Below are 27,698 nucleotides of genomic sequence, written 5' to 3'. Positions count from 1 at the left end.
AGGCTATGGATGCATAGATGAGTACTTTATTGAAAAATGCCACATGGGATCTTGCATTTACCCTCCTAACATATCTATTATTGGAAGTAAATGAGTCTTTTCTATGAAGCTTAAATTTGGTGGAGGGATTGAGCGATATAAAGCATGACTAGTTGCTTAAGATAACAAACAAGAGTCCAGTATAGACTATAAAGAAATATTTGCTCCAATTGTTAAAATGACCATTATACGTACAATAATTGCTCTCATAAATATTCGTCTGTGGACTAACTCTCAGATGGATGTGAAGAATACATTTCTTCATGGACATTTGAAAGAGAGTATATGTGAGACCTTCTCTTAGGTATCGCCATGAAAACTCTATGGTGTGACGTTTGAAGAAATCCTTGTATAATTTAAAACAAGGTCCAAGAGCATGGTTTGAAAGGTGTCGATTTATAATGGGTTGACACAAAGTGCTCAAAACTATTCGCTATTTACCCACCATAGTTCCTTAGGCATAACAATTATTCTCATATATATTGATGATATCCCTATCATGGGAGACAATCATGACAATATATAACCATGAGGATTATTTTTTTCCTCTAACTCTTCTCTCCAATTATGAGCCTATACTGATGTGGACTGGGTAGGATGCTCAGATACTCGACACCCGACTACTGGATCGTATATGTTTATTGGAGACTCTCTCATATCATAGAAATATAAGAAACAACAAATAATGTTGAAATCTTATGTAAAAGCCGAATATTGAGCCATGTCCTCAGCTTGCAGTAAAATCAATTGGTTGAGAGCTCTTTTACATGACTTAAATATTATTCATTGATCTCCTATGCTATTAAATAATGATAATATAAGCGTCATACATATTGCTTCCAATCCAGTGTTTTATGAGCGCACAAATCATATAGAAGTTGATTATCATTTCATTCATGAAAAATTTGTAGTTTGAGAAGTTACACTCCCACATATTGCCTCACAACAACAACTTGCAAATATTTTTACCATGGCAATGTTCAGGGATTGTCATAACTATCATATTGATAAGCTAATATTATTCCACCAACCTCTGTTTGAGGGGTAGTGTAGAGATTGTTGAAGATCTTGTAGTTAATTTGTTTATCATATCATATATGTACTGTGTATATTAATTATTGTTCTCTATCTTGTTGTGCAAGTTACCCTTGGTTGTATATATAGATGTTGTATTTGTGAATTGATATATAAGTTTCTCTTTTGCCTCCTTGTGTGCTTGATATCTACTTCTTCTCCTTTTGGGTAGGATGGGATGGGGCACCTTTTCTTTTTGGGAATTTACTTTTTCCTTGTTTTTTGGAATAGGTTGGTGATCATACATTTTTTTACTATATTTTGATAATACTTTAATGAACTATTTGCTTAAATTGAATGTTCTACATTTAATCCCACTTTTAGTAAGCTTTTCTCCAAACCGAAATTCAAATATTTCAAATCAATTTAGATAACTGGAGTTCAAAATGTCTAAATTTTAAATGAGGAGTATTATTTCAGAAAGCCTTTTTTATAATATATTTAATGAAAATTTATGTTGGTTTCATTAAAAAAAAAAAACTCTTTTTTAAAAGGCGCATTTTAAAATTCAAACTTTTTAACAAGCTTTGAATAATCAAATATTATGTAAAAATTGTGCTTTAATGAAGGACTTGCTAAATATGGTCCTTATCTTACATGTTAATCATATTTGCATGATCCATCCTTTGATTACATTAAAAAAAATAGGAACTTATGCTTTATTTTATTTGGTTTTCTTTCTCTCCAAATGCTTGTGCAAATGACTCATACTCTCCCTGATAACTCGCATTAGCCAAGGGCCGAGCCCCTTGGCCTACGCGATTCCCAACACTGTTGTTTATATATTTTTTTTATCTAAATCATATGATCATTAATAATCCATCCATTTTTTTGTACATAACTAAAATCACACTTGGTTATTTTTAGAATTTTTAAATTTTATATTTAATAATATTTTTATAATTATTTAATATTCATCTTTTCTAAGATTATGGAATTTTCTCACTATTTTAATAATGACCTTATTAAAGAATAGTCATGTATAAGATTCTCCGATCACCCCCTACCCATCCCCCAAATTCTATCTTCAAACCCATATAATCATACCATACAAACTCTTTGTATAAACCACATTATGATACACGATAATCTTTCTTTCTCAGCCTTGTCAACCCTCTAGATCTGTGATTTTTGGACACATAGATTCCTTTTTTACATTACCTCTCCATATATCACCATATTGCAGTTTGAATAGCCAACCCGAGCCCCATATTTTAGCTTTTCTTGAATAGTTTGGGCCTAGGCCTTATTGTTTTACGGATGATCTATACCTAATAAGGTTTGAATTAGGGTCCTTTGATTTTGGATAGGATCCAGGTCAACCTTGGTCCATCATACGCCTCGTCCACTTACTCACCTAATTCTAGGGCATAGCAAACAACTAACTGTATAGATAGGACTAAGGAACGCACTTGCATGGGGTACGAGGTACATAAGTTCTTCTTGAGCCTTTGTTTATAGACAGAATTTAGAATAAGCACATGATCCTCTCAACATGGGTGGCTTGCAATTATGCATCTTCAACAATTGTAGATTTTTTTTTAAGTTTCTTGAGACAACCAAGGATCTTCCTAGAATAATTATCTCTCAATCTCAAGACCAAAGCACTAGTGCATATCCATATCCACATTGCTGCCATTGTGGCCTTTCAAGTCCTTGGCACCAAGATTTCTTGTTTTCTTGATCACAGTAAGACTAAAAACATGTGACTTACCAGATCTATGTGAACTGTGATTCGAAGTTGGTGTCCATAAAGACACAAAAAGATCATGAGGCTCAGTTTCGGGGGGTGTTCTACCAAAAGGATTTGAGGGTTCCCTTGATCAGGGTTGGTGAGATTAGCTCATGATCAAATTGAGGCAGGCCATAATATTTCTTATTGATATATTTTCGTGTAATGTAAATGGTTTAATGTAGATCAAAATATTTGGGTATGAGATTTTTTGTGTTGAGCCCTATGTCAGAAGTATCGGCTCTAAAAAGACATGAGCCAAATCACTTGGTCTCATTGGGATAATTTCGAGAAAGTGACTGGGGATTTCAGATCTAGCGAAGTGGAGTGCCCAATCAATCCTAATTTCCTAACAGAAAATTTTTTATGCTCAAGAACTACTAAGAACAATTAAGCTATGGTGAAAATTATTTTTGGAGAATTTTAGTACTTCCTATAATTTTTCTAAGGCCAAAAACATTGTGAAAATAAATTATTTAAGAAAATTTCAGACAAGGACAATGCCATGTGGAGCTCAAATAGCTATTGGGCCCTCTAAGCATTTGCTCACATGGTTGCTCCACAGTGCCACATCAATGCCTTAGCTTAAATGGAAATGATCTCAACACCTAGTATGGCTTGCCCCCTTATCAGGGTGTTTGGCATGCCCACTTATTTTCGGGGTGTTTGGCATGCCCACTTATTTGTAGTTTGTGTGCTTTTAGTATTAGTACATGTGTATATTTGTGACACATCTGACATGCCACCAATTATTTGTTCTTTTCCTTATTTTGAATCTTTCAAACCAATGAGAATTTGGATATGGAAGTCTTCTTAAAGGTGTTGCATTTCATTAGTCAAGTATGTGATCATATGACACCAAGTGTATAAAGGTAACGAGGTGTAGTAGAAAGTATCATAGTTCTATATTCAAATTTGGTTTCTAGATAGGGAAGAAATATGTAGAGAATTTAGGGGCATATCCTTCACTTGTTTTTACATCACATATTTATTTTAAACCATGGGATTAAGAAAATCAGAAATTTTGAATTATTCTTTCACATGTGGGGATAAAGGTGATAAATCTCAACTGCACATCTATGATCGCTAGTGTTATAGTTAAAATGCTAGAATCAAGCCTCTCTCTCCAATCCATAGACACCTTTAGATCTAAAGATCAGTTATCCATATCTAATATATGGTCAGGATGTAAGGCATCTTATAGGTATTTCTCATTTTGGATTAAAGCCCTAACTCACCTTCACTCTCTCCAAATTCCACTTGGAAACTGTTGAATATTTTTGGCCATTTAAAGGCCTTATGAGGGCATGTAATGAATTTTATTATAGTGAAACAACAAACTCCAGTTGGCGTATGGTCCAAAGGGATCGAAGTTGGCAATATTGATGCCGAGACTCAAACTAAGCTTCATGAGTTAAGCCACATTTTATTAAACCCTGTGATGCTTGAGGATATTGCAGAGCCGAGAAACATTATCAGTATTACCCTTGATGAGGATGGAGAGATACCCAGGGAAATTCGCCAAGAGACTTTGTGACTCTTGTGCGTGATTGGCAGGCCCGAAGGGACAATGGCTAAATCATCATCATGACTACCACACGGTATATACATATGATAGTCATATTGGGAAGTAAATGTTATTGAATGTGTTGCATATAAATATGTGAGAGATGACCCATACACTAATTGCGAAGTGTGTGCATAGGTCTATCTGACCTAGCTTGTCCCTAGAAGAACCTAAAGTCCATAGACTAGAATTGTATTCTCATCAGTTATTGGCTAGCTTTGGTAGCCCAATCATGAACCCTTGTAATGGACTGGACATCATGAAAACTACTGGGTCAGTTTGAGAAATTGAGTGTGAGACATAGTCACTAGTAGAGATGGAGTGCCTCAATATTTTCATTTTTTTTCTTAACAAAGTTGGACCTGATTCCCATCAAATTAATTTAGAGGTAATTTATTTTATTATAAATAATTTTAAAATATTAAAATAAATTTTTAAAAGTTTCTGGATATTTTATTTCATCAAAAATGATATTTAAATAAACTAAACTGAATTATTTGATATTTAAATATTCAGGTAAGAAAACAAAATATTTATTTTTTTCTAAAAAATCACTTTTATGGTTGTAATATTATTAAAATATATGGGCCCCAATATCCCAACCTATTTTGTTGAGGGTGTGGGGCCCACTAGTGGCCATGGAGTGGCACACCCCATTTTTCTCCCTCTTTTTATTTGTGTTGTGGCTTATGTCATTAATCATTTAATTGATTGAAACAAAGTAGGAAAGTTTTTTAAAGGAGGCTAATTAACTTTCAAAGTAGCATGTGTTGAAATTGGCTAAAAATAAAAAGCAAATGCATTATATTTTCTCTGCACTAAATATTTGATAAGATTAGATTAACAAAGTTGAGGAATAAGGTTTCAGCCCCTTCCATTGGATCATGATGTTTGATCTATTAATAATATGGCTAAGATCTCGCACCTCACAGGTCACATCCAATTAGTGGTCTAAGTAAAATCTCTATAAGGATGGTTAAACCCTAGACACCCTAACCCTGTTAGCTTCATCTCAATAAAATCTCTCAATTGGGGCCGTCTCTACACCACAACGTAGAACTTTCTCTCTCCCCTCATGGTAGCATGCTACCCTCTCTCTCGTCTCTTTTTATCTTTCGCTATGCATTTTCTCATAGCCCCTCTAAAGAAAACAAAGGGACACACCCCAAGCTTTTGAAGGAGACTTAGAGGGGGTACACCCCAAGCATAAAGAAACAAGAGTTAAGCCCTTGTTTGTTCCACCAACTTTGAAGAGTTTCTAGCCAAAGCTTCTTAACTTTGTGAGATCTATGAAATACCTTGATTACGGGCACCATTGGGGAGGAGACCGTTGTGGGGTGTGCAAAGTCTAATTGAGATAATTTTTGGCATCTTATTTTTTTTATTGCATCCTTATGTTTCTTGTTCCCATGTTCAAGTTGATGCAATTTTTTATTATGTAATGAATAGTTATTAAAGTGATAGCAAGTGAAAATCTATTTTTTGAGTTTCTTATTTATTTATTTGAGTTACTATTGTATTCAGTGGACTTATGTAAATATTCTACCCGATTTTAAAAAGAAATATTTAAACTGCATAGACCATTTTAGTTCACATCATCCACTTTTAGAAAATAGTATATTTTTAAGTTCGTGTCGTTTCCCATAAGTTCAAATCCTAAGAAAATATTATGGCAAAATTGATTCAACCATACAGGTGTGCATTTTCCCACTACCTAGGCCTTCCCTATGCACCATCTTTCTTAATTTTGTTTCATGGAAACATGTTTATGTATATTTTGTGTATTTCATCTTGTCTTGAAGCTTGCAATCCTATTCTATTATTTCCCATAAGTCTAGTTTAGATTCGATCAAATTGCTCGTGCTATCGGAATAGGGTGACCACATGGATTAAAACTAAGACCTTAATCGGCAAATTTATTATCCACAATTAGCTTCCTTTAGTATTGAGATTTTGTGCACAATTTGGCTGTGGTGGTAGCATTACTTGTGCCCCAGCTAAAGTCTAGGTTTCCACTCTCACCGCTTTCAAAAACCACTAACGATTTAGAAAACAGGTAGGAGCTCGTCATCCCCACTTAATTACCCAAAAATGTTACATTGTGTATTTTAAGTCCTTCTGTGTATGGATTAATTTCATGTGTTTTAGTGTAAATGTTTGATCCATTTCCAAATATTGAAATTAGTGGAACAAGTACTAGAAGAATTGAGGAATTTATACTGCAGTATTTAGGGTGTATATTTACATGTAATTCAGTCTTGAATGTCACTATATTTGCTGTAAATACAAATAACAGATGTTTTATGATATTAGGTCAAAAAATTTTAAATTTTTTAACCTTGGACTCAGTCCCTTGACACCCCGACACAAATTAAGAAGCAACTCAGGTGCATTAATCATCTCTTCATTTTCTGCAGTTAAGATATCGTCAGAATACAATAACGAGAACATGAATTTTTTTCTTTTACTCATGACATTTGACTTATGCATATTGGTCATGTTCTCTCATTGAAAATCCACAGAAGTTGCCTTTCTTTAAAATCAAAACATCTTCAAGCAAACTCTAATTGTACATGAATTTATCCATAGCATGGCAAGAAAACAAAAAATATCTTTTGTTGGATAATTGACATCCGTAAGGTTGTTTAACAAAATCAATTGGCAAATTTTAATAACTGAACTTTAAATGCATAGGTTTAGAAATAAATTCATTATTAGGTCAAAATAAACACCGAAATATTGAATTCTTCTTAATGTCACCCCTTCAGGCTATTTTTAAGGGCAAAAAGATAGGCTTCAACAAGCGTACCCGTTATTCCCATATACGTTCCATATAGACATAGAAAGTAAGTTGTAAGAGAGATCCTAACCAATTCAGATCCCTAGAGTTAAATATTACTGCCACCCTTTTCTCTACACACACAATTACACCAATCCCTTCCACGTACCCTTTAATGTTACCAGTACTGCAATTGCCTCAAGAAAAGCTTGATCCAGAAATATATTTTCTTAACTCTACCACCTTTGGACAAATTTGAATGAGTCTCATTTTGAAGTACAACTCTTCTTGCATCTATCCAATACTTATCTAGGTTTTGCAGCTATTCCAAGGACTAACCAATGTTGTCACATTCGTTTCAGAGTCTTCTTCGGTTTAGTGAGAAAAATAAAAAATTAATTTTATAGAGATATTTATTTGCTTTGGCCGAAAAAGCTGAAGCTTTGGCCGAATCGGCCCCAAGCATACCCGAATATGACCGAAGCGGCAGCACCAAGCTTTGCTTCACTTCGATCTAGGCCTAAATTTTGAAGGCTTCAACCTCTTCGGCCGAAGCGAAGCAAATTTGACAGCACTGTATAAACTTTGCGAACTCAAATATCCAAGGGGGCCTAACCCGTAAACTTCGCAGATCTATTGTTCGTAAAGTTATATCCAAACTCAAAGGATGGAAGATCAAAATCTTTCCCTTCCCTTGCGGACTCACCTTGGTCACATGATGCCTTAACCCCATTCAACTCATTAATGCTCTATTGTCAAACTACCTTCACTACAATAGAGGCTTCAAACCAACTTCATGATGACACAACCAATCAGAAGAAAGTTTATTAGAAGAGGTGGCATATAAAACTTAAAATAGTGAGGGTGTATTGGGCATAGAAAAGATGAACACTTTTGACATCCCTCGGATCATAGGGACATGGCTCTAAATTCAATTTTTGGTTTCATCGAAGGCTCAATGAAGACTCCTAGAAAGCGAAAGGAAGGCAGAAAGGAGGAAAAAAATAAGCTCATATGGATGCCTAATAAATATGAAGAAATTACCTCAAAAAGTACTCATGAACTTATTAAAAGTATATGGAGCTGAAAGTAAACAACCGACGCTAAATACACTAGAGGGCTTCATGGTTTGCATGAGTGGATAATTAAAAGTGGCAGCTAACCACCATTAGAGTGGAAAAATAGTATCATTGGGTGCAATAGATACTAATGTAAAATCTAGACTGAATATCATAATCATCACTTCATGAAATGTGTTACATATGCCTTGATAGATAACATTTGGAAAGCAATCACATGAAGATTCAGCTTGGAGTTGTAGGCAATTCAAACATCCTAAACCCCTCACAAATATCATGTCATGGAATCCCCACCACTTTGCAATTTAATTTGATCAAAGTCTCCTCCAAATCATCCGTATAATTTGATTAAGATTTTCAAATCCTTATTATTAATCACAATTCAGTCCTAAGTTCATTATTAATTAAAAATTAGTTTCCCTTTTCTGCTATAGCCAACATACCATACCATAGTTATCAAAACCGAAGTGAAACAGCGGTCCGACCATAGAACCAACTACATATCAGAACGCTCTATGAATCTGCAATTTATGTGCCTCTTAATACAAAACACAAAGTTGGTGAAAGAAGAGCTTGACCATATCACACATGTTCTATCTGTACACCTCCTGCAAAGAAGTCTAAGAAAAGAAAAGGGAAAACGATCTTGAAAGCTAGAAACATACAAGTACAACTAAAAATTCTATTTAATGAAGCTGACTTATGATACAAGGTAGTCCTAAAGATAGGGCTGACTACCAAATTTATCAACAGGTCATACCCGAAGTGTTCAAACAATCAATTACAGGTAAAACACACGCCACTTTCTAAGAGTGAACAAATTATAATTGGCCGACAATTAAAATGTCAATTTCTCTATTTAGCACATCATGATTCCATGTACTGAGAAGCTGGTGGGCTAGTTTTCGTCTTGTAAGTGCCTGCATAGATTTACATCTCCCTTGTGAGATAGTTGGTAGAAGATGCATGGCCAATTAGCTATAGCAACATAAATGATATCAATTTTTTTAAAATTCTCTCAACAATGAGCATGGTTTGCAAGAGAGAGGCCCACACCAAGCCCTCTCTCATTACATACCAGGTGTCTCAGTGTCCAGCCAAGGGCATGGCTGCCCACTAAAATACAGCTGATAAAGGATGCAAAAAACCAGAGAATTATCGCAAGCACAAATTTTATGATAAAACAAACCATATGCCCCACGGATCTCAACTTCTCGCCATTCTTGAACTAGAGCACAGCAACAGCACATTAAATGTGAAAGAAAATCATCACAGACACCTCCCTGAAAACATTACATTTATACAATCAGAAAAATGATGCAAAAACCAAACCATACAAACCATTATGGAAAAAGCATCTCTGCTAGATCTTCCAAGAGTTTTCAAAATTATAACAAATAAATAGGATGGACTAAACAAGGTACGCATGAACTCCCTAGAGTGGTCAATTTCATTAGCACAGAATCATAATGATTGCAACAATATCTATACATATATATAAACACATACATACACACACACAGTGTGCATCTAGGAGTTCAATATAAAATATAGTAAGAGTACAACACAAAGAACATGTTATTTAGGGTTTATTCAGTTCCTTTTCAGCAATGATACAGATAAAACTGGCTAATAGTGATATAGCACATAACTTGTTATGATTCATGCTGTTGTACTCAATTTCAGAATTAGGAATGTTCCTTCAGCTTGACATGAAGAAAAAAAATCCAAGGACAAATGAATTATATATTTCTGCAATGAACATGATCCTACTGAACAGCATATGAACAGTAGTTTCATCATTGGAGGTGGAAGCAATCATCAGATACCGTGATGTTCAACATCTTCCGAAGCTTCCGTCTGACACAACAAGTGTAACAACAGCATGCCAATAGCAATGAGTATGTCATCAAGTCATTACAAGCTTGCTCCGGAGCTGATACACAGAAGAAGGTAAACACAAATAATTAGGATCTCTATTATTGATGGAAACAATACACACTATTATCAACACAAAAAAGAAAAAAACTGACATTCATACATTTTTCTAAGGAGAAGTATACAATTACGACCATGTACTTTTGTTATAAGGAGGTCACAATCACCCTGGCTGTTGGGTATGTAATACGACGGCTGGGGTGTGCCAATGACCGGCAAAGTCCAAAAGAAGATTTTTTGAAACTTATCACACACACACCAAGCTGTTATAATGCACATCCAACGGGTAGAGGTAATTATGACTTTTATCAAAAGTAAATGGTTGTATAGTATATACTATCCATTTCTAAACCATAAAGGTATCACCAGAAAACTTGAAATGAATCGAAGCAGCAAGCCCATTTCTGCCAGTGTCCCACTTTTATCGAAACCCTCAAGAGATGTCATTTGCCTACATGGTCACCCAAGAGCAAAATGAACACATTCTCATGCACGTGATTACCAACTTTGCAGACTTTGTGGACCCAAATTTTGGGGATGTTCCCTACTAACCCCAGCAGTCAATCTAGTAGGAAAGGGGGAAAGTTAAGAAAAGCTGACAATGTCCCCAAAATTTCTGATCAAACACCCACAAAATTTCACCCGCAGGAGCAAGTGTAAAATCTGCTACTGCCAGAATAAGCTATATCCACACCCTGTTAGTTTATTTTTTGCTATTACAAATTGAGGAGAAATTGCACAGCGAAAGGCTATTTAGAAGGGACATTTACAAATATTCCGAATCTCTCTAAATGCAAAAAATCCAATTCTCCCATTTGACATGAATGCTATTCTAGGTTGTGTGCCACCTGTTCAACTTAAGCATAGGTTGTGTTAAGAGCATTTGTATACTTTTGTGTCCCCATATTTAAAGTCTTTTAAGTATCAAAATTAAATATGATGGCAAAGTCCAACACTGCAACATACATCATGATATAAGCCTTGATTCCAGATTAAATAATTCAACGACGTGAAACTTTACAACAACGAAAAGATATATATCAGATGAAAAACTTATATTCAATGATATACTCACAAGTGTCTCCATTTGAAGCCACAGCTGCAATCTTTGAAGACGTCCCGCAAGGGTAGAAACATGTCTTCAAGCCTAAACAAAATGGAGCAACATATGATCTTATCTACCCTCTCTGAAGAAAGGAAGGGAAAACTACAACTTCAAATCGACATGCTTTTGATGAAGACTAAAATAATCACACAATAAAAAATGAGGTGCCTACAAAATGCCAAGGTAATTGAATTGATCCATGTAAATTCCGAGATCAACAAATTTCTCCACCTCGAACGGGTCCACGAGAGCCTCATCATGCCCGCTAGCGATATCCTTAAACTAAGTTTTGCCCCACCCTCAAGCACAACAATTTGTGTTCCGGTTGACAATGGCAGGCCTTTTGGACACGACATATACTAAATGCAAGTAGTCCCAAATTTCTTATTAAGCATAAAGTAGTTATCATAAGTACAACATTAAGCAATCCTACAATGAATTTTGAATAGACAAAAAAAAAAGCAGTAAAAATTGACGTAGAGTAGTTTCATGAGTTCCCTTTTATCTTGCTTACGGCATCCAATCGTAAACAATAGCTCAACTTCATTCAATACCAAACAACTCAGAGAAAAGGAAATTATGTCATGGGATCAACGACTTAGATGTGAAGGACACGCAAGCATCAAAAAGGATGCCGTATACATTGCCTTCAGATCTGAAGAACGATGTACTGCTTGATCACAGAAAGCCCTTTCACAGCTTGCCAAAACCTTGTGCTCAAGTTAGTGGCACATAAACCATTCATACCACAATTGAAGCTACTCGCAATTTCGTGGAGCAATATAGCCAACTATGCCTTTCTCTTTTCGTGTCAAGTGTTTTTCCTTTTTTCTTTTTGGGGGGAATAGTACTCGTCATTTGCATCCCAAAAACCAGATATTACACTACAGAAGACAGCACTCCCATAGTATCTAGACTAACAAAATGAATTTCAGGCCTTGCCAGCATCCTTGTCCCCAATATCACAGCCAAGGATGCAAACCAGATTTCGCATAAAAATTAATCTATGGGCCTGTTTGATATCTTGAAGCTAGAAGTTCTTTGGGAGGTGGGGCTAGAAGCTAGATATTCTGATGTCTGGAACTGAAAAATACTGTGTTTGATAACCTGTCCGGAATTCACGGAATTCTAGGAAGTTTGAGAACCTATCTTTGATTGAACTTGGAATTTTTGAAACCTGGAGATCTGAAAATTAGCAAATTTTAACAATTCATTGAAGTTTTTATCATGAGAGGCTGATATTCTTTTTCAACAAGATTTTAAAATCATAGGCCATCCATGGTATGTCTAAAAAATGTCGAATCTTGATAACATGAAAAAGAACTAAATGTAGTTGTAGGTCACCACAAAATAGATAGTTGAAAGTATGTCTCATGATGTCATTTTTTTTTTTTTCTACACATTGGATTGGGCTACAACTTTAGGTATTTACGCTTCTCAACCTCATGCACTGGTAAAAGGTATAAAAAATATTCCAGAAAATAAAGTTGCCTGGAGGGGTATTCTGGTCATTTATTTTGTTTGAATTTTTTTTTTTTTTTTTGTGTTTATAGATGCACCGGAATAAGTTGAACACACACTCTAAACTTACTCTCAATCTGAGATTGGAAAAAAGATAAAAAAATAAAAATGGATGTATACAAGGCCTAACATTTTCGAAATCACCAAACATGCTACATTGTAGTTCACCTAAAAGGACATCAATCTCAATTATCCAATCTTGATCTGGCGGTTGGTAGCATGTCTTAGTATTTAAATTTTATCTTTTTTAATGTACATGATAATGAGCTGAAATTTGAGGCGCCCATTCTTCTAGCGTTCGTGCACCTCTAAATACAAAATAAATATTTGAAAATGTCATCATCATCATCTGAGCCTTGTCCAAACTATTTCTATAAAGATTTAAAAAATGTACATTAGCCAAAATACCCGTAAAACATCAAGGGATGTTTTGAATCACTTTTTTATATTTTTTAAAGATGTGCCCTGTGAGGCGCACAAACCCTCCAAAATCATTTATATGTGAGTTTTCTGAAAAACAAAAAAATAAAAAAATGTATCGGAAACAAATTTGAAAATGATGCAGCAATCCATCAGCCCTTTTCAAAGTTCAGTCTTCCATGGGGGGGACATGGAACTGGTAGTATCCAATGTCATAGAAAATCCAGACAGGCCTCCCACTATAGAACTTACTGTTATCAAACACAGAAGTACTGCAGAAATCCAGATATTCAAGCATGCCATAAAGTTCCTCAAGTTTTATGAAAATGCCCACAGTGCTTTAATTGACAAATCCTTGTTTCAACATGTGGAGAAATCTTACCCAGTGAAAATATTTTTAATGTGAACATGAGCTAACTAATAGAACTCCTAAGAATCCAACTATAAACATCACTTTTAAAATTAACAAACTTCCAAGTGCCAGTATAGTAGATTGAGGAAGGTTACCTATGTCCAGTGCAAAATACCATGAAAAATATGTGAGAAGAATCAATGAAGTCCATTTCTCAGCATGATTTACGATGCTTTAAATAAACATCAAAACAATCCCAAGACAGCAAAGGGAATAAGAGAATATCCTCAAAAGTAGTATTTTGGACTGGGCAAAGCACACTGTAATCTTCATGACCAAAGATGATGATGCTCACTACCCAATTTAAGAGTTATACCATGAAAGAGAGAGGTTGAGACCCATCCTTTCTCCATTATCCACTCCTTGATTTTATGAGGGTAACCCTCATGAAAATATATGCCCTGTATGGTCGGGCCTGATTTTTCCTCACGCGTACGGTGGGAAAAATCCTCTCTCAAACAACCGCGGAGGATCCACGCGCGCTGCACGTTTGTGAGTGTGTACACTCGTGCTCTCCTATACGCGGATAGGATCCAACAAAGAGAGATTTTGCGACGGGGGTGCGTTTTAGACACTTACCTTGTCATTTGGGGTTCGAGACACACCTGGGCAGTTCGCCCTCTTAGAACAATCACAGAGCCCTCCGGCTATCTGCCAACGTGGTTTGGACACGAACTCTCCTCAAGCTTTTAACACGTCACTTCGTTCTCTTGCGCTGGAAACTGCATTGCGGATTCAATTGTACTCCTCTATAAAAGTTCACTCAAACGAGAGGTTGGCTGACAAGAAATAGAATGAGAGGAGAAAGGTGACGAGAATCCCCCTATCCGCGCAAACATTATGCGCTCGGGCGATCAGGGCAAACAAGGGTTAGAACTCTCTCGACTATCAACTCAGAAAGACTCCTCCCAAGTGACTGAAGGAGAGATCGTAGGCATCTCTCACGACTCAACTCGATTGTATGGAGAGGAAGTTAGAGCGATGGTCTGAGGGTTGGAACTCTTAGGCTGACTCTGAAAGGTATTGAGTCAAACGTATGTCGGATAGCGGGATGCTATACGGTGCCACAGTGGTCTGATATTGTTTTGAAGCCCAAATTTGGTCCTTGGGGGTTTTTCGACGTTCTGGATGCAATGGCAGTGGTCTGGTATTGTTTTGAAGCCCTAGCATAGGGTTGTAGTTGTAAGGTCTCTTTGTGGCGTGATAGTACATTTTCAAAGGTTACCTAGTGTTAGGCTTATACTGAAGTGTTTCCTCGATCTGGCGGTGTCTTGGGTACCAGCAGGACTAGGTCGTCACTGGCTCTCTCCTTATTTGCACCAGGGATATAGGTATGTCAAAAATGACTTACAATACTGTGATCAAGAGAATTACAGCAAATTTTCCTACATATTATGGACAGTTGACATTATCTCCACAAGTAAGATAGTCCTTCCTAGTGTTCTTTAAATAAGAAATAGTGTGTATAGGTTTCAATAAGAATGCTTTAATTTCCTCCTTTTACATGTATGTATCAATTGATCTGCACCATTAGGTACCACATGGCAGATGATCCAGGTGAAATTGTACAAGTTAAAACCCCGGTTACAAGAATATCTCCACCGACCTGGCGATTCTGGTTCCGAAACTGATTCCGTGTTTCCATTATGGAATATCGACATAAACCATTTTTTGGAACCAAAGAAACTCGATTCCTCAATTTCAGAATCTCGATTCAACACATCTTTAGAAACCATTTTTCGGAACCAAGGAAACTCGATTCCTTAATTTCAGAATCTTGATTCAACACATCTTTGGAAACTATTTATCAGAACCAAGGAAACTCAATTCCTTAATTTCGGAATCTCGATCCAACACATCTTTAGAAACTTGAACCCATTAATTGTGGGTAAACGTTCCCAAATATATCGAATAAGGATTCTAGCAAGGATTAAATCTTGATTCAAAACTAAATAAATTTAAAGTATCAAAAAAAAAAAACAATTCAAAATACATAATGTCCAATGTCTATGATGGTTGTGCACTTCCTAAAGGAAATTGGAGTAGAAATCTTCCTTCGAATGCTTCTAGTGGTTGCAAGTTTTCATTATTTTACTTGTACCACCCTAGACTGCTTTTACTTTAAATTTAAAATATAACTAATAAATACAACACATACAATTGAAAGTAAAACCATGACATAGACATAATCCTATTTTGTCTTTATAATAATGAAGTCAAAATCAAAATTTAGAAACACTTATCTTCTATATATAATGACCGTAAGCTCAATAGTCAATACAATCACTTTAAAATTTCGGAAACCTTCTAATAAGAGACATCCAATATAGGTTCTAAAGTTGATAAGGCTCAAGATGTGCATGGGGCTTCCTTCTCCATGAAAATGAAATCTCAATTCCTAGTAGGGGTCGCCAAATACATTCCATAGTCCATATTATTATAAATATCGATCTCAAACTGGCATGGATCTCTGATCCATATACTTCAAAAACTTGATTCCAAATATGTTAAAATCACGATTCGAAACAGCAACATATCTCTGTTCCACATATGTCAGAAACTCGATTACATAGATTCGAAAACTCGATTTCGCATATTAATGAATCTTGACTCCTAGAGTGTCAATTCCAGGGGGATGGGAATCTCGATTCCATATGTGGATGAAACTTGGATCTATTTCAGTCAAAACACGATTCTCAAAAACTAGGAATCTCGTTCCCCGTGATTCCTATTGTACAGACAACGATTCCTAAGACAGGAATCTTCTAGCCGACAACGATTCGGCAATTTCAGTTCCTAAAACGATTCGGGTTCCCAAGTGTTTCCAACAACTATGGTTGAAACTACAAAAGACAACAAGAAGCAACAAGAAATATGACTTGCCACTATTAAATCCTTTCTGCAAGAAACCACGATAGGTGCCTTGGCTTAAAAGCATTGCTCACAAGATCCACAACTAGAAGTTGAAAAACAACAAAAACTTACAAAGACAAGGCTCTGAACAGCAACCAAGTAAATCCGTATGCCATTCGTCACTTCTATGAGATCCTCTCACTGATATCAAATCCCGCCCTGATGAAACTGGAGATGCATTTCTGCAAAGTGTAGTGATCAGCATCAAATATTACTAATCAGCATTTGAAGTCTACCAATGTGGGCAAGCGCTTGCATACACAAAAACATATTTTTTGTCCACACAGCATTGCTTGCATGAATATTCATGTGCATACAGCATGCTTGCATGCATATGCATGTGCACACAGTCTTGACAGGATCACACAAGCACACATGGAAGCACATATTGAACAATGAAAAACTTCTTGAACAGGAAAGAATTGAAGGATAACATAGCTCTGAAAACAAAAGTTGAATATGCAAGCGAGAAAAGTATTTAGAGGCATTTGAAGGACAATTGGGTACTAGAATCCAGTAGCAAAGAACAATTACACCTTCTGACAATTACACCTTCACACAGTGTCTCAATTTTCATTCATTTCAGTTTCCACTCACCAGTTATTCCAACCATAGCTTAACATAGGTTACATAAGAAATGAACGTTGTTGGAATGTTTAGCTTCACTGATAAACTTGTTATTTATTCAAACTTCAGGCAAGATAATAATTGCATTATTTAGAAAAAACAATATTTCATTAAGAAGTATCCACAAGTATTCAAAAGGTAAATGCCATAGAGTGAGCCCTGCAAACACAAAATTTATAGTCGAGCTGCAGCAGCAGGAAAATCATTATAAACCAAGTACAATGATTTGCAAGGCCTTTCAAGTATCAGAATATGAATTCAAACAAGCAAACAACGACATCGATAAGAAAAGGCAAGAGTTTCAAGAAATATTCGCAGATATAGAATAGAAGATATCTATGGACAAGTTAGATATGCTCAACATAAAATAATGGTTTCTAAAACATGACCACGCAAGAAGCATAAGAGTATGCTCATAGGCTAGCACTCGTAGTTAACATTACAAGATGGACATAAAACACTGGAAAAATACCTTCAAGAAAAAAATCACTTAAAAGTACAAAGGATCCCTGTACAACAAGTTTCTACATTAAAAAGATCAATAAACCACATAAGATAACAATCTATTGCTAGATAGAACTGATCATAGGTACAAAATAACAATGCAAAACCAACCTTGAAGGAGTGTGAGTATCATGCTGTTGCCTGTGATAGACATCATCCATTTCATATTCCTTCTCATTATTGGCAGAAGGACAATCAGGCTCCACTTGCTTGGAGTTTCGGGAGTGAGAGTTCTTCTCAGAGAGATTATTGGCAACAGTCTCTGTGACATCAATTAAGTGTTGGATCACCTCACACTGACCAACATCCATATTGGCTTGTGACCTTTGTAGTTCAACCTGGAGTTTCTCATTTTCCTTTTGAAGAGCTTCATCAAATGCTAGATTTGGGTAGCGACAAGAGAGAGTCTTTTTCAGTACCATTGTATCTTTTGAACTCGGCTCTGGCTTTAGAATTACATCCTGAACCTTTTCATCATCTTCATCTAGAGTGTACTCACGCTGATCCTTTTCAATAACTTCCAGTCTTTCCTACCAAATTGGCAAATAAACCATCATCAGACTTCATAAATAAACAGCAATATATCATGTAATACCACTAAAACTTTGAAATATTGTAATCAACAACAAATGTCCTGTGGTTGTATATTTACCAGCCCTAATAGTGAAGGGAACCCTTCCCCCACAGAACTACCCCCAAAAAAAAATTGTAATAAAGACTGCATATTTAATGCTTCGTTTCTGCAGAAATGACAAGTAATAAAGACTGCATAATTAATGCTTCCTTTCTGCAGAAATGACAACTAAACTTCTAGATATAGCATCTATGAACTAGCACAGGAAGGTACATTAACAAACACTTTAGAAGTTGAAACAATGAACTGCCAATGAAAGAAAATTTTCCAAGATCCTAAGTGTGGATAACATAACTCTTTTCCATATTCATCAATGGTCCAAATAAAGAGAACAGAGTAGAAATTTTCCATGTATTAATACAATTTATGAGACTTCCAACCCTATATGTTTGTATTTAACCATGACCATTTACATAAACTACTGAAATTATTGTACATGTAATAAAATTTTCACTACAGCCACCTTGAAACTAGTGGTTAAGTTAATTTCAGCGTTTTTCGTAAGTAGAAACTCATCCCAACATCCCATTGTTGATGTCTTCTTTTCGTAATTTAAAAAGATAGTTTCTGAAAGGATTTTTTTTTTTCCCACGTAACTATGGACAAAAGGAGAATTGTTTTGCATACCCAGCGGACAATTTCATGAGCAACAAGTAGTTAACAAAAGCACCAATGATTGACCACAGAAATGATAGAATGCAGTAATAAAAAACGGTGGCAATGCATGGCAAAATCCTTTGAGAATCCACTCTTTATAATCTCATATGTCATTTGGAGAACGTTGGATGTTGCACTATTTGGATCTGAAAATATATTTATGTTAAGACTCGCACATAGTAACGATTTTCCACAAAAGACAAGGGTATTCTAGGAAATACCTAAAACTAAAAACAATTCCAAAATAACAAGCATTTATTGATGCCTGCAAATCTAAGGAAGAAGGAATGAATATCATAGGACCTCAGCAGCATCGATTACTCTCAAACTTGGAACAAATATTGAGCATGACAGGACGCACCCATCGGTGCCCTATGAAAAGATTAGAGAGTGAAAGGAAAAAGTAAGACTCACTATCAGCCCAAACTAAATGTTCATTTCTTTCTCATAGAGATCCTTGTCAATGTGACAATGGCACAAAGGATCTGGATGCACACCCAAGAGTAGTCAGTACTCAAATGCATATGACAAAAGAAAGAATACCCACTCGTTTTCAAGTTTTTCATGAATTAAATGCAATAATTTATGCATTTCTGCCAACCATTACCCAGGGAAAAATATTGAGCACCGATTACTCACAAACTTGGAACAAATATTGAGTATGACAGGATGCACCCATCGGTGCCCTATGAAAAGATAAGAGAGTGAAAGGAAAAACTACGATGCACTATCAGCCCGAAAGAAATGTTCATTTCTCTCATAGAGATCCTTGTCAATGTGACTATGGCACAAAGGATCCGGATGCACACCAAAGAGTAGTTAGTACTCAATGCATATGACAAAAGAAAAAACAACCACTTGTTTTCAAGTCTTTTCATGAATTAAATGCAATAATTTATGCATTTCTGCCGACCATTACCGAGGGCAAGTAGAAATGGACCTCTTAACAATTGTGGTTCACATAATGATTACAATTGCAGGTGCATGGAACTCCAGTTCAATGTTTTTAAAAGCAGAAGGCAATATGCACATCGTGTGTATATGGCAGACCATAGTTATCTGGAACTAGAGAGAGAACAGCTACGTGATTGGGAACGGGATCGTCAAATCGACAAGAACCAAAAGATCCGGCAGTCCGGGATCGCAATATGTACAACATATCTTGCCCAGAGTCGGATCCCATAAAGGATCCCGGCCCCAACACTCATGGGATCTGGATTCGAAAGGGCTGGTTTTCACACATCTCAGGGATCTCGACCCCAGATACCCAAGGACCGCCATCCATATAAATTGGGGTCATCGATCTATATATATAAAGGATCACAGTCCCAATGCTGACGGAAACTAGATCCCATCGCGCAACGGACAAGGTTCCCTCTTCCCATTGTGTTAAATGCTTTAATTATTTCAATTCTTGATATAGTTTTATATATTTTACAACTCTAGTTTAATACTCTATAGTCCACAATGTATATATAGCACTCACGTTAATTTAATTTGTGATGTTAGAATCACTACATGATGTGGATGGCGATGCGCAAATACAGGGATTGAGATTCCAAAATCGATGGATCTCTATCCCAATATGATAGGGATCAAGATCCACAAATAGCAGGATCGAGCTACCTCATTAGGGTGGATCCAGATCCCTACAAATAAGGGATTGAGATTCCTAGAAAAAGGATTGAGCTCCCTCAAAAAAGAACAAAACGCGATCCGATTGAGATCCCTGATTTGGAACTAGGGAGCTGGAACTATATATCCTTTAAGGTCAATCCCCATAACTATGTACAAGACCAAGACCAACTTTCAGTTTTCTTCTTTTTTCCTCTTTTCTTTTACTTTTTCCACGAAAAGCCTCACAAAGATTATAAGATCTGATTCAAAATTAACTAAGGGCATTTTCAATGTATTACAAAATGTCAGACAGCACCTAAGCGGCCCGGGGGCTGACATAGGTGCTGCCTTGCACATATGCAGCATTATAGTTTCTATGTTTTATATACAGATGAAATAAATTATATATAATACATGAAGTATATGCATAAACAATTCAACAAAACAAATACAAATGACAGGAAAAGTCCAAAGTTTGAAAACAATTAGGTAAATGTTATATCATATTTCATACATGTAACACAACCACAAACCATCCAAAAGATCTCAAATAAAATTATTAAACAAAAAGACTAATCTATATCGCTCGATATTCGACCCTTGATGTTCTGGATACATGTCAAGCTTTAAATAATCCAAAATCTCCATTTGTAACTTCTCTTGATATTTCACAAACAATCAACTCCAAAAGTTTTGGATTTGATTTGATTTCTTAAAGGTTTTTCCTTTTTGAGCAGTTAACTTTTGTATATGTATTACCATAAAAGAGGATTACAACATCTTTCAGATCTGAGCATAGTATTTATGCCTGCTAACAAAAAATGAGGCCGCAATGCCACCAAACAGAGAGTGGTGCCCATGACAGCACACTACATAAAAACCCCAGAGAAAAGAACCAAAAAGCTAAAAAACCCAGAACTGAGCTCAAAAAACAGCTGTGGCGGTTCCCGCTGATGATAGCATGTGAAGTAGCGCCTTCGTAAGAGAATCTGCACTAGGTTTTTCCTTTTCTGATCTTATAAGAAACCATACTTTTTTATTTTTTTCAAAAGAAAAATCCAGGGAACCAGGTCAATTTGTATTTTTGGGGGGAAGGGGGGGGGGAAGGGGGATGGTTGGAAGATACCCCACCAATGTCTTTCACCCTCTGAATAGGCGGTAAATGATGGAAATACCCATGGCAGGGGGGCATTTTCCACCCTCGGTCAATGGCAGCCTGAGGGGAGTACCTTGGCCATTGACTACGGTTATATGCACCCACCAAGGTTGGCCCACCTAGGGGAGACCAATTTTCCCTAGGCAAGGCAACTGGGCCACTGTCCCACCTTGAGGCACCACTACGGGGCCAGAGTCAGGCGCTTTTTGACACAAAGCACATATTAATCCAAAGAGATTAGGAAAAAATAGGATACAATAATCAAGGAGAACCACCAAGGGCTGATCTGAGGTTTTGGAAAGGCAGCAGCTGTATACAGCAGCACCCCAAAAACCAGCTCGAAAACTCATATTTGGCACCAAAGACAGAGTGGTGTCGTGCAAATCCAATTTTTCCCAGAGTGCGATTTAAAGCTACAAAAATGGTGTAGAACTAGGATATGTTAAGACATAAATTGGATGGTCTAGGAAAGGTGTTGCAAGTTGGACCGGTTTTTTGGCCATATGAAATAATTCCTAGAGACATGAATCGGATGTTCATTGTGGTTTGGAGAGGATAGATTTGCAGTGGTTGCATCACTGGGACTGATTTTTTTAAGCAAGATACGAGCCTTGAAGCTTTTTCTTTTGTTCTTTTTCTTCTCTCCAGATATGTCTGTTAAGGTGGAGATGATGGATTTGCAGTGTTTCCAATGCTGGGACTGGCTTTTCAAAAGACATTTGGACCACTGCTGTATATGCCACAGCCTCAAGAAATATTTTTGTCTGTACTAAATAAAAAATAAGGGAAAAACATTCTAATTTTTTTATGAGAAGGCACCAGTCATGAGCTTCTTCATAGCCAATGGGTCTCTCTCTCTCTCTCTCTCTCACACCCACACCCACACCCACACACACACACACACACAAGAAAAAAAAACAGCAGGCAGCCTCATGTTGGCAATGCACATTGGCCCGAGGCAACAGGCACCCACCAGCCATGTCTGGGAGGCTTAGTCACCGGCCTCGGCTGCCCTACCTAAGGCAGGCAGCCTTGAGGTAGGCAAAACAGCCAAGCTCAGCATCTTAATACAATGTGGTTGATTCCAAAAACCCACAATGGGTCTCTCTCTCTCTCTCTCTCTCTCTCTCTCTCTCTCTCTCTCTCTCTCACCCACACCCACACCCACACCCACACCCACACCCACACCCACACACACACACACACACCACACACACACACAAGAAAAAAAAAAACAGCAGGCAGCCTCATGTTGGCAATGCACATTGGCCCGAGGCAACAGGCACCCACCAGCCATGTCTGGGAGGCTTAGTCACCGGCCTCGGCTGCCCTACCTAAGGCAGGCAGCCTTGAGGTAGGCAAAACAGCCTAGCTCACATCTTAATACAATGTGGTTGATTCCAAAAACCCACAATCCATTTTTTCATCTGGGAGAAAATTCATGAAAGTTGAGAATCTATCGCGAAGATACATTGAAGATGGGGTAGCACCTGCAACAAAACCTAGTTTTCCTATGCTGGTCAGTTGGGAATTTGATACCATGTCATATTGTGAAATAACTGGGAAAGAACCGTTCTTCTTAGGGAATAATGGAGCTCGAGGTCTTCTATAAAAATGAGTTACAATTGGCAGACTTCATTCATTATATAATGATCAAGATATCAATAAGTTAAATGAGCTTAAATAAGTTGACACAAAATAACCTCGCACAATACAAGCACAATCACCCTAAAATCGATAGAAACCATACGGCTCAACGATGCAATGGGGGAAACACTTCTTTGCTCTGCAAATGAAATTATCTTCCTGGTATTGATGTGGATGTCAAGTGGAAACCCAAGATTTAAGGTTTTAAGGACCCACTAAATAAAGTAAAATCAACCATGCAACTTATTGAAACACAGAAGAGTCCATTATCGCTCTGTATCACTATCACCTCTCTTCTCTGCCTGTGAATGAAACATGTTCACATTCCTTTTATCCATATAGGTATTTTTTGTTTCTTTTCTCTTGTCCAAACCCTAACTCAAATATTCCTTCATTTTCCCTCATCTCCCTATTCACAATAACTTTCTCTCTCTATCCAGCTCTATCTATCCACAAACACACAACTTTTTTGTTCTCACATGTTGACCAAAAAAAACAGAGAAAAGCAATCCTCCAGCTCATAAGAAAAAGTGACATAGACATGGGTCCTTGATTTTTGGATTTTTTTTATATGTTTTAGGGAAAATTATGGGTTTCTAAGGAAGTCACAAAATTATGGTGTATTTAGGCTTCTTTTTTTTAGTTTGGAGTCTTTTATGTTATTTATATTTAGTAGGATTACAATCGGAAGAGATGGTGGGCTACAAGGGAATGGATGCCGAGAATTATTTATGAACTTTTGGGTTTAAAGTTATTTAAATGCTGATGTTAGGGAATTGAAAGGAATCTTTATTATCTACTGAAGTCATTGATTTCTTTTGTGAATAAACTATGAAGCTTGATTATTCTATCATGTTCAATTCCTTCTCTAATATATCTTGGTGAATAAATTGAGTGCTTAGCGTTTGTTCCTTGCCATCGTAATATTTTTGCTGGAGGATACGCATCAAAATGCAATGTCTAACTTCTGCACATTAATATTGTCCATCAATAATGGCCAAAAATAAGTCCATGAGAGATCCATCTGAAAATTGCTATTGGTAGATATCAAAAAAGAGAAAGCCACAAGAACCAAGACCGTCTGTTGAATCAGGGTATTCTCTTGCACAGGACATTTGAGAATGGATGATCAGAAAGTCTTCAAATTAAATTTCTTGATGAAGGATCCTTTTTTTTTCCTTTTGGTGGAACAACCCATTGAGAAAACAATAATATTTGCTATCTATCCAGGAGTGAATAGTTGATTAAATAGAATAAGAAAACTCGAAGCCTTACAAATCAAGGTGCTTGTGAGGACAGATTTCAGGTTATTTAAGCCCTGAGCATCTTAATTAGTACAATATCAATTACATTCTCAACTGTCACTGTTACAATAATTTGGCCACCTAAATTCCTTTTATGTTCCTACAGAAGTCAGGCGTCTACAGGTTGCTACAAGCTGCATTTCATAACATTGACAGAAAAACAATAGCACTTCTATAAGTTAAAAGATTTTTTACGACACAATTCACAACAATCTCAATGAATAACGATCACTTCAAGGTACATTGAGAGGGGGTAACAATTATAGCTGGCACGCAGGTGTAGCATACAAGTATCACAGCAATATCAATGAGTAACCATCATTTCTAGGTATGTGAAAAGAGGTAGCATTCATAGCAGGTAAACCGAAGTAGCACATCATTCACAAGAAGTAAGTAATCAAAGTTGGGGCACCAATCAATTTCACTTCAATGTTGAATCTGCTTATCGGATCATAATGAAACCTAGTAAGAAAAGGAATGGACAAGGCGAGAAGCACATTTTAGAACAAACAGATATGATGAGTTAATATTGCAGGGAAGATTTTTTTTCTTCTTTCTTTTTTTGGGAGAAAAAACAGGGAAGACAAAATCATCTGATACAACCAAGCTGATGGAAGGAACTGGAGCACATGTCAATAGATTTCATTTGAGAACCCCAGGGAATAGGAATCTCAGTTTTCTCAGTTATTTGCAAAGAAATTGTCTAACACCACAGCAACATAAACACGAATAAGATTTTTCAGAAATAAAATATAGGAACATTTAGCAAATAGGTAAAAATAAAAACCAATTGTAATCGAAAAAGTAAAATCAACGAACCAAAGAACAAGAATACATGAAAATAACCAAAAAAAAAAGACAAAAATAACCCCCAATAAAAAAGACATGGTTAGAAAGATGAGAAAGGGAAACGAAAATAACACTCAGATAAAAGGAAACAAAGAAATGGAACCAGGAGGGGAAGCGAAAAATCCCGAAACCCAAACCAAAAACCAAAATAATAATAATATAAGGAAATAAAAAATTAAAAGCTTGAGGATTTGGAAGGAAGAATAAAAGAAAAGAAAATTCCAAAAGAAAAAGGCCAAAGTTTAAAAAACCCAAGGAATCTACCCAAAAAAAAGTAAATCCTGCACAGTAGAGTAGTAGAGAGAGAGAACAGACGAAGGAGAGTAAGTCGAGAGAGAGAGAGAGAGAGAGAGGCAGAGAGTTACCTTGACCCTGGCATTGTCTACCAGGGTTATGAGAGGGACAAGGCGGAGGTATCGATCGATCTCCCCTTGCGCCTTCCTGAACTGATAGACAATGTTCCATCCCATGGCAAGGAGGTAGAGGTAGCTCCTGTCCTGGCAACTGTTGACAAGCACATATGACCTCCTGAGCGCATCCTCAAGCCCCTCCAAAGGCTCCCTCGTCCCCGGATACTTCTTCAGCTCCGAGATCCTAAGCTGATCCAATAGATTACCAATGAGCTTCAGATGCTGAGCGAACTGCCTGCAGTTCTTCTTGTGCATGCGCGCCGTGGTCGCCGCCCTTGCTATCATCGCTATTAGCTTCACGGCATCTAGGCCTGTTAGCTGCGCGACTGTTGCAATCTCGCCCAGTTGATCCCATGTTGCAGCCATTGCTTTCCTCAGCTAACTTCCTCCTCTATCTGTTTTAATTTACATCTAAATGTTCTGATCCGATGCTCATTTTACCCACCGCCACCACCACCACCATTCATTACTTATTTAACCTCAGCTGCTCCTGTACATGTTTTCTGTGCTGAGTGAGTCGTCCTTTACGCACCACGCTCTCTTAGTCTCTCTAAAACGCACACATTGTCTCTCTAGATATAAAAATATAGTGTGGGTAGTACAGAGAGATGATCGGAGACAGATTCGGAGAGGGGGTCAGTACAAAACCAGCTTTGATTTCCTGAATTCACAGGCATTGCTTTGCGTTACTCCCGGCATGAATTTTACCATTCTGGCTCAGTTGGCTCCTGTGTCTTTTCCTCCCCACCCGCCAGCGGGTGGACAAAAGAAAACAAAAGACAAAACCGCTTTTCATCCAAAAACCACTCCTTTTCCCCCGCTTTTTACTTCTCCCAGTATCTTCTCTACATTAACGAGGAAAAAGTTCATATACGGTCTCAACCTTATAGTATATCGGTAAGGCGCACCTAAAAGACCCACTAGCGAAGGTTGTTCCTACGGTTGAAAACCATCATATCTACGTCCGGGGATTTTAAGTCTTACTAATAATTCATTTTCTAAAATATTATTTGTACCGTTTATTTTCAATATTTTTAAGTGTTTATAGATATATATGATCATCACTTTTTATGAAACTTTATTTTTGATAATTGGGGACGACAATAGATTTTTATATACTTTATAGTATCGAATCTGTATTTCCAACACAATTTTGAGATGCACCTTACTTCAATAGTATAAAGTTAATGTCTCATACAAAACTCACCCCATTAACAAATAACAATACATTGTGGCGCATGGCCTCGCACCTCTTCCTATTGCTCCAACCTAGACCAGGGTGGATACAAATGAAAAAAAGTAAAAAAAAAACAACAAAAAAAAGAGAGCCAAGCTGAATTGGATAAGGTCGTAGCCCAAACCTTGGGCTTCAGTCTATAACCCAAATTCTATTTTGTAGTGCCCGGCTATTGCCCGGCTTGCGCATAAAATATATACTTCCCCCCATCTAGCCATCCAATATTGTTACTAATCATTTAATCTAAATCTGATGTTTCAAAGTATTTTATTTTTAATTATTTTTCTACAAATTAGATGAATATAAAATTTGGTACATGCCATCATCTAAATAGGGTGCACCTAAAAAAAATATTACAACAATATTTTAGATAAAATAACCAAAATATCCTTGAAACTTTTTGGGTCATTTTGGCCATTTTATTTTATTGAGAATATTATTTTTATATTTTTACGAGTGCGAGTTTAAGAGAGCAAT

General features: G+C 36.7%; 1 protein-coding gene across 1 annotated transcript; it reads right to left on the bottom strand.

Moving 5' to 3' along the window:
* Positions 1 to 8,827: 8,827 nt before the first annotated feature.
* On the bottom strand, positions 8,828 to 26,541 carry MCA1 (PLAC8 family protein). The gene is made up of 7 exons (XM_006846861.4): positions 25,940 to 26,541; positions 17,822 to 18,240; positions 16,652 to 16,761; positions 11,284 to 11,355; positions 10,100 to 10,206; positions 9,460 to 9,553; positions 8,828 to 9,190 (listed from the first exon to the last, which is right to left on the bottom strand). The coding sequence occupies exons 1-7, from the start codon at positions 26,348 to 26,350 to the stop codon at positions 9,138 to 9,140; spliced, it is 1,266 nt and encodes a 421-aa protein (XP_006846924.1). The 5' UTR covers positions 26,351 to 26,541; the 3' UTR covers positions 8,828 to 9,137.
* Between the last annotated feature and the right edge of the window lie 1,157 nt (positions 26,542 to 27,698).

This window comes from Amborella trichopoda, chromosome 9 (assembly GCF_054954075.1).
Source record: "Amborella trichopoda isolate Santa Cruz 75 chromosome 9, AtrichopodaSantaCruz75HAP2 v2.0, whole genome shotgun sequence".
Taxonomy (NCBI): domain Eukaryota; kingdom Viridiplantae; phylum Streptophyta; class Magnoliopsida; order Amborellales; family Amborellaceae; genus Amborella; species Amborella trichopoda.
This window is presented reverse-complemented; position numbering and strand designations above follow the sequence as displayed.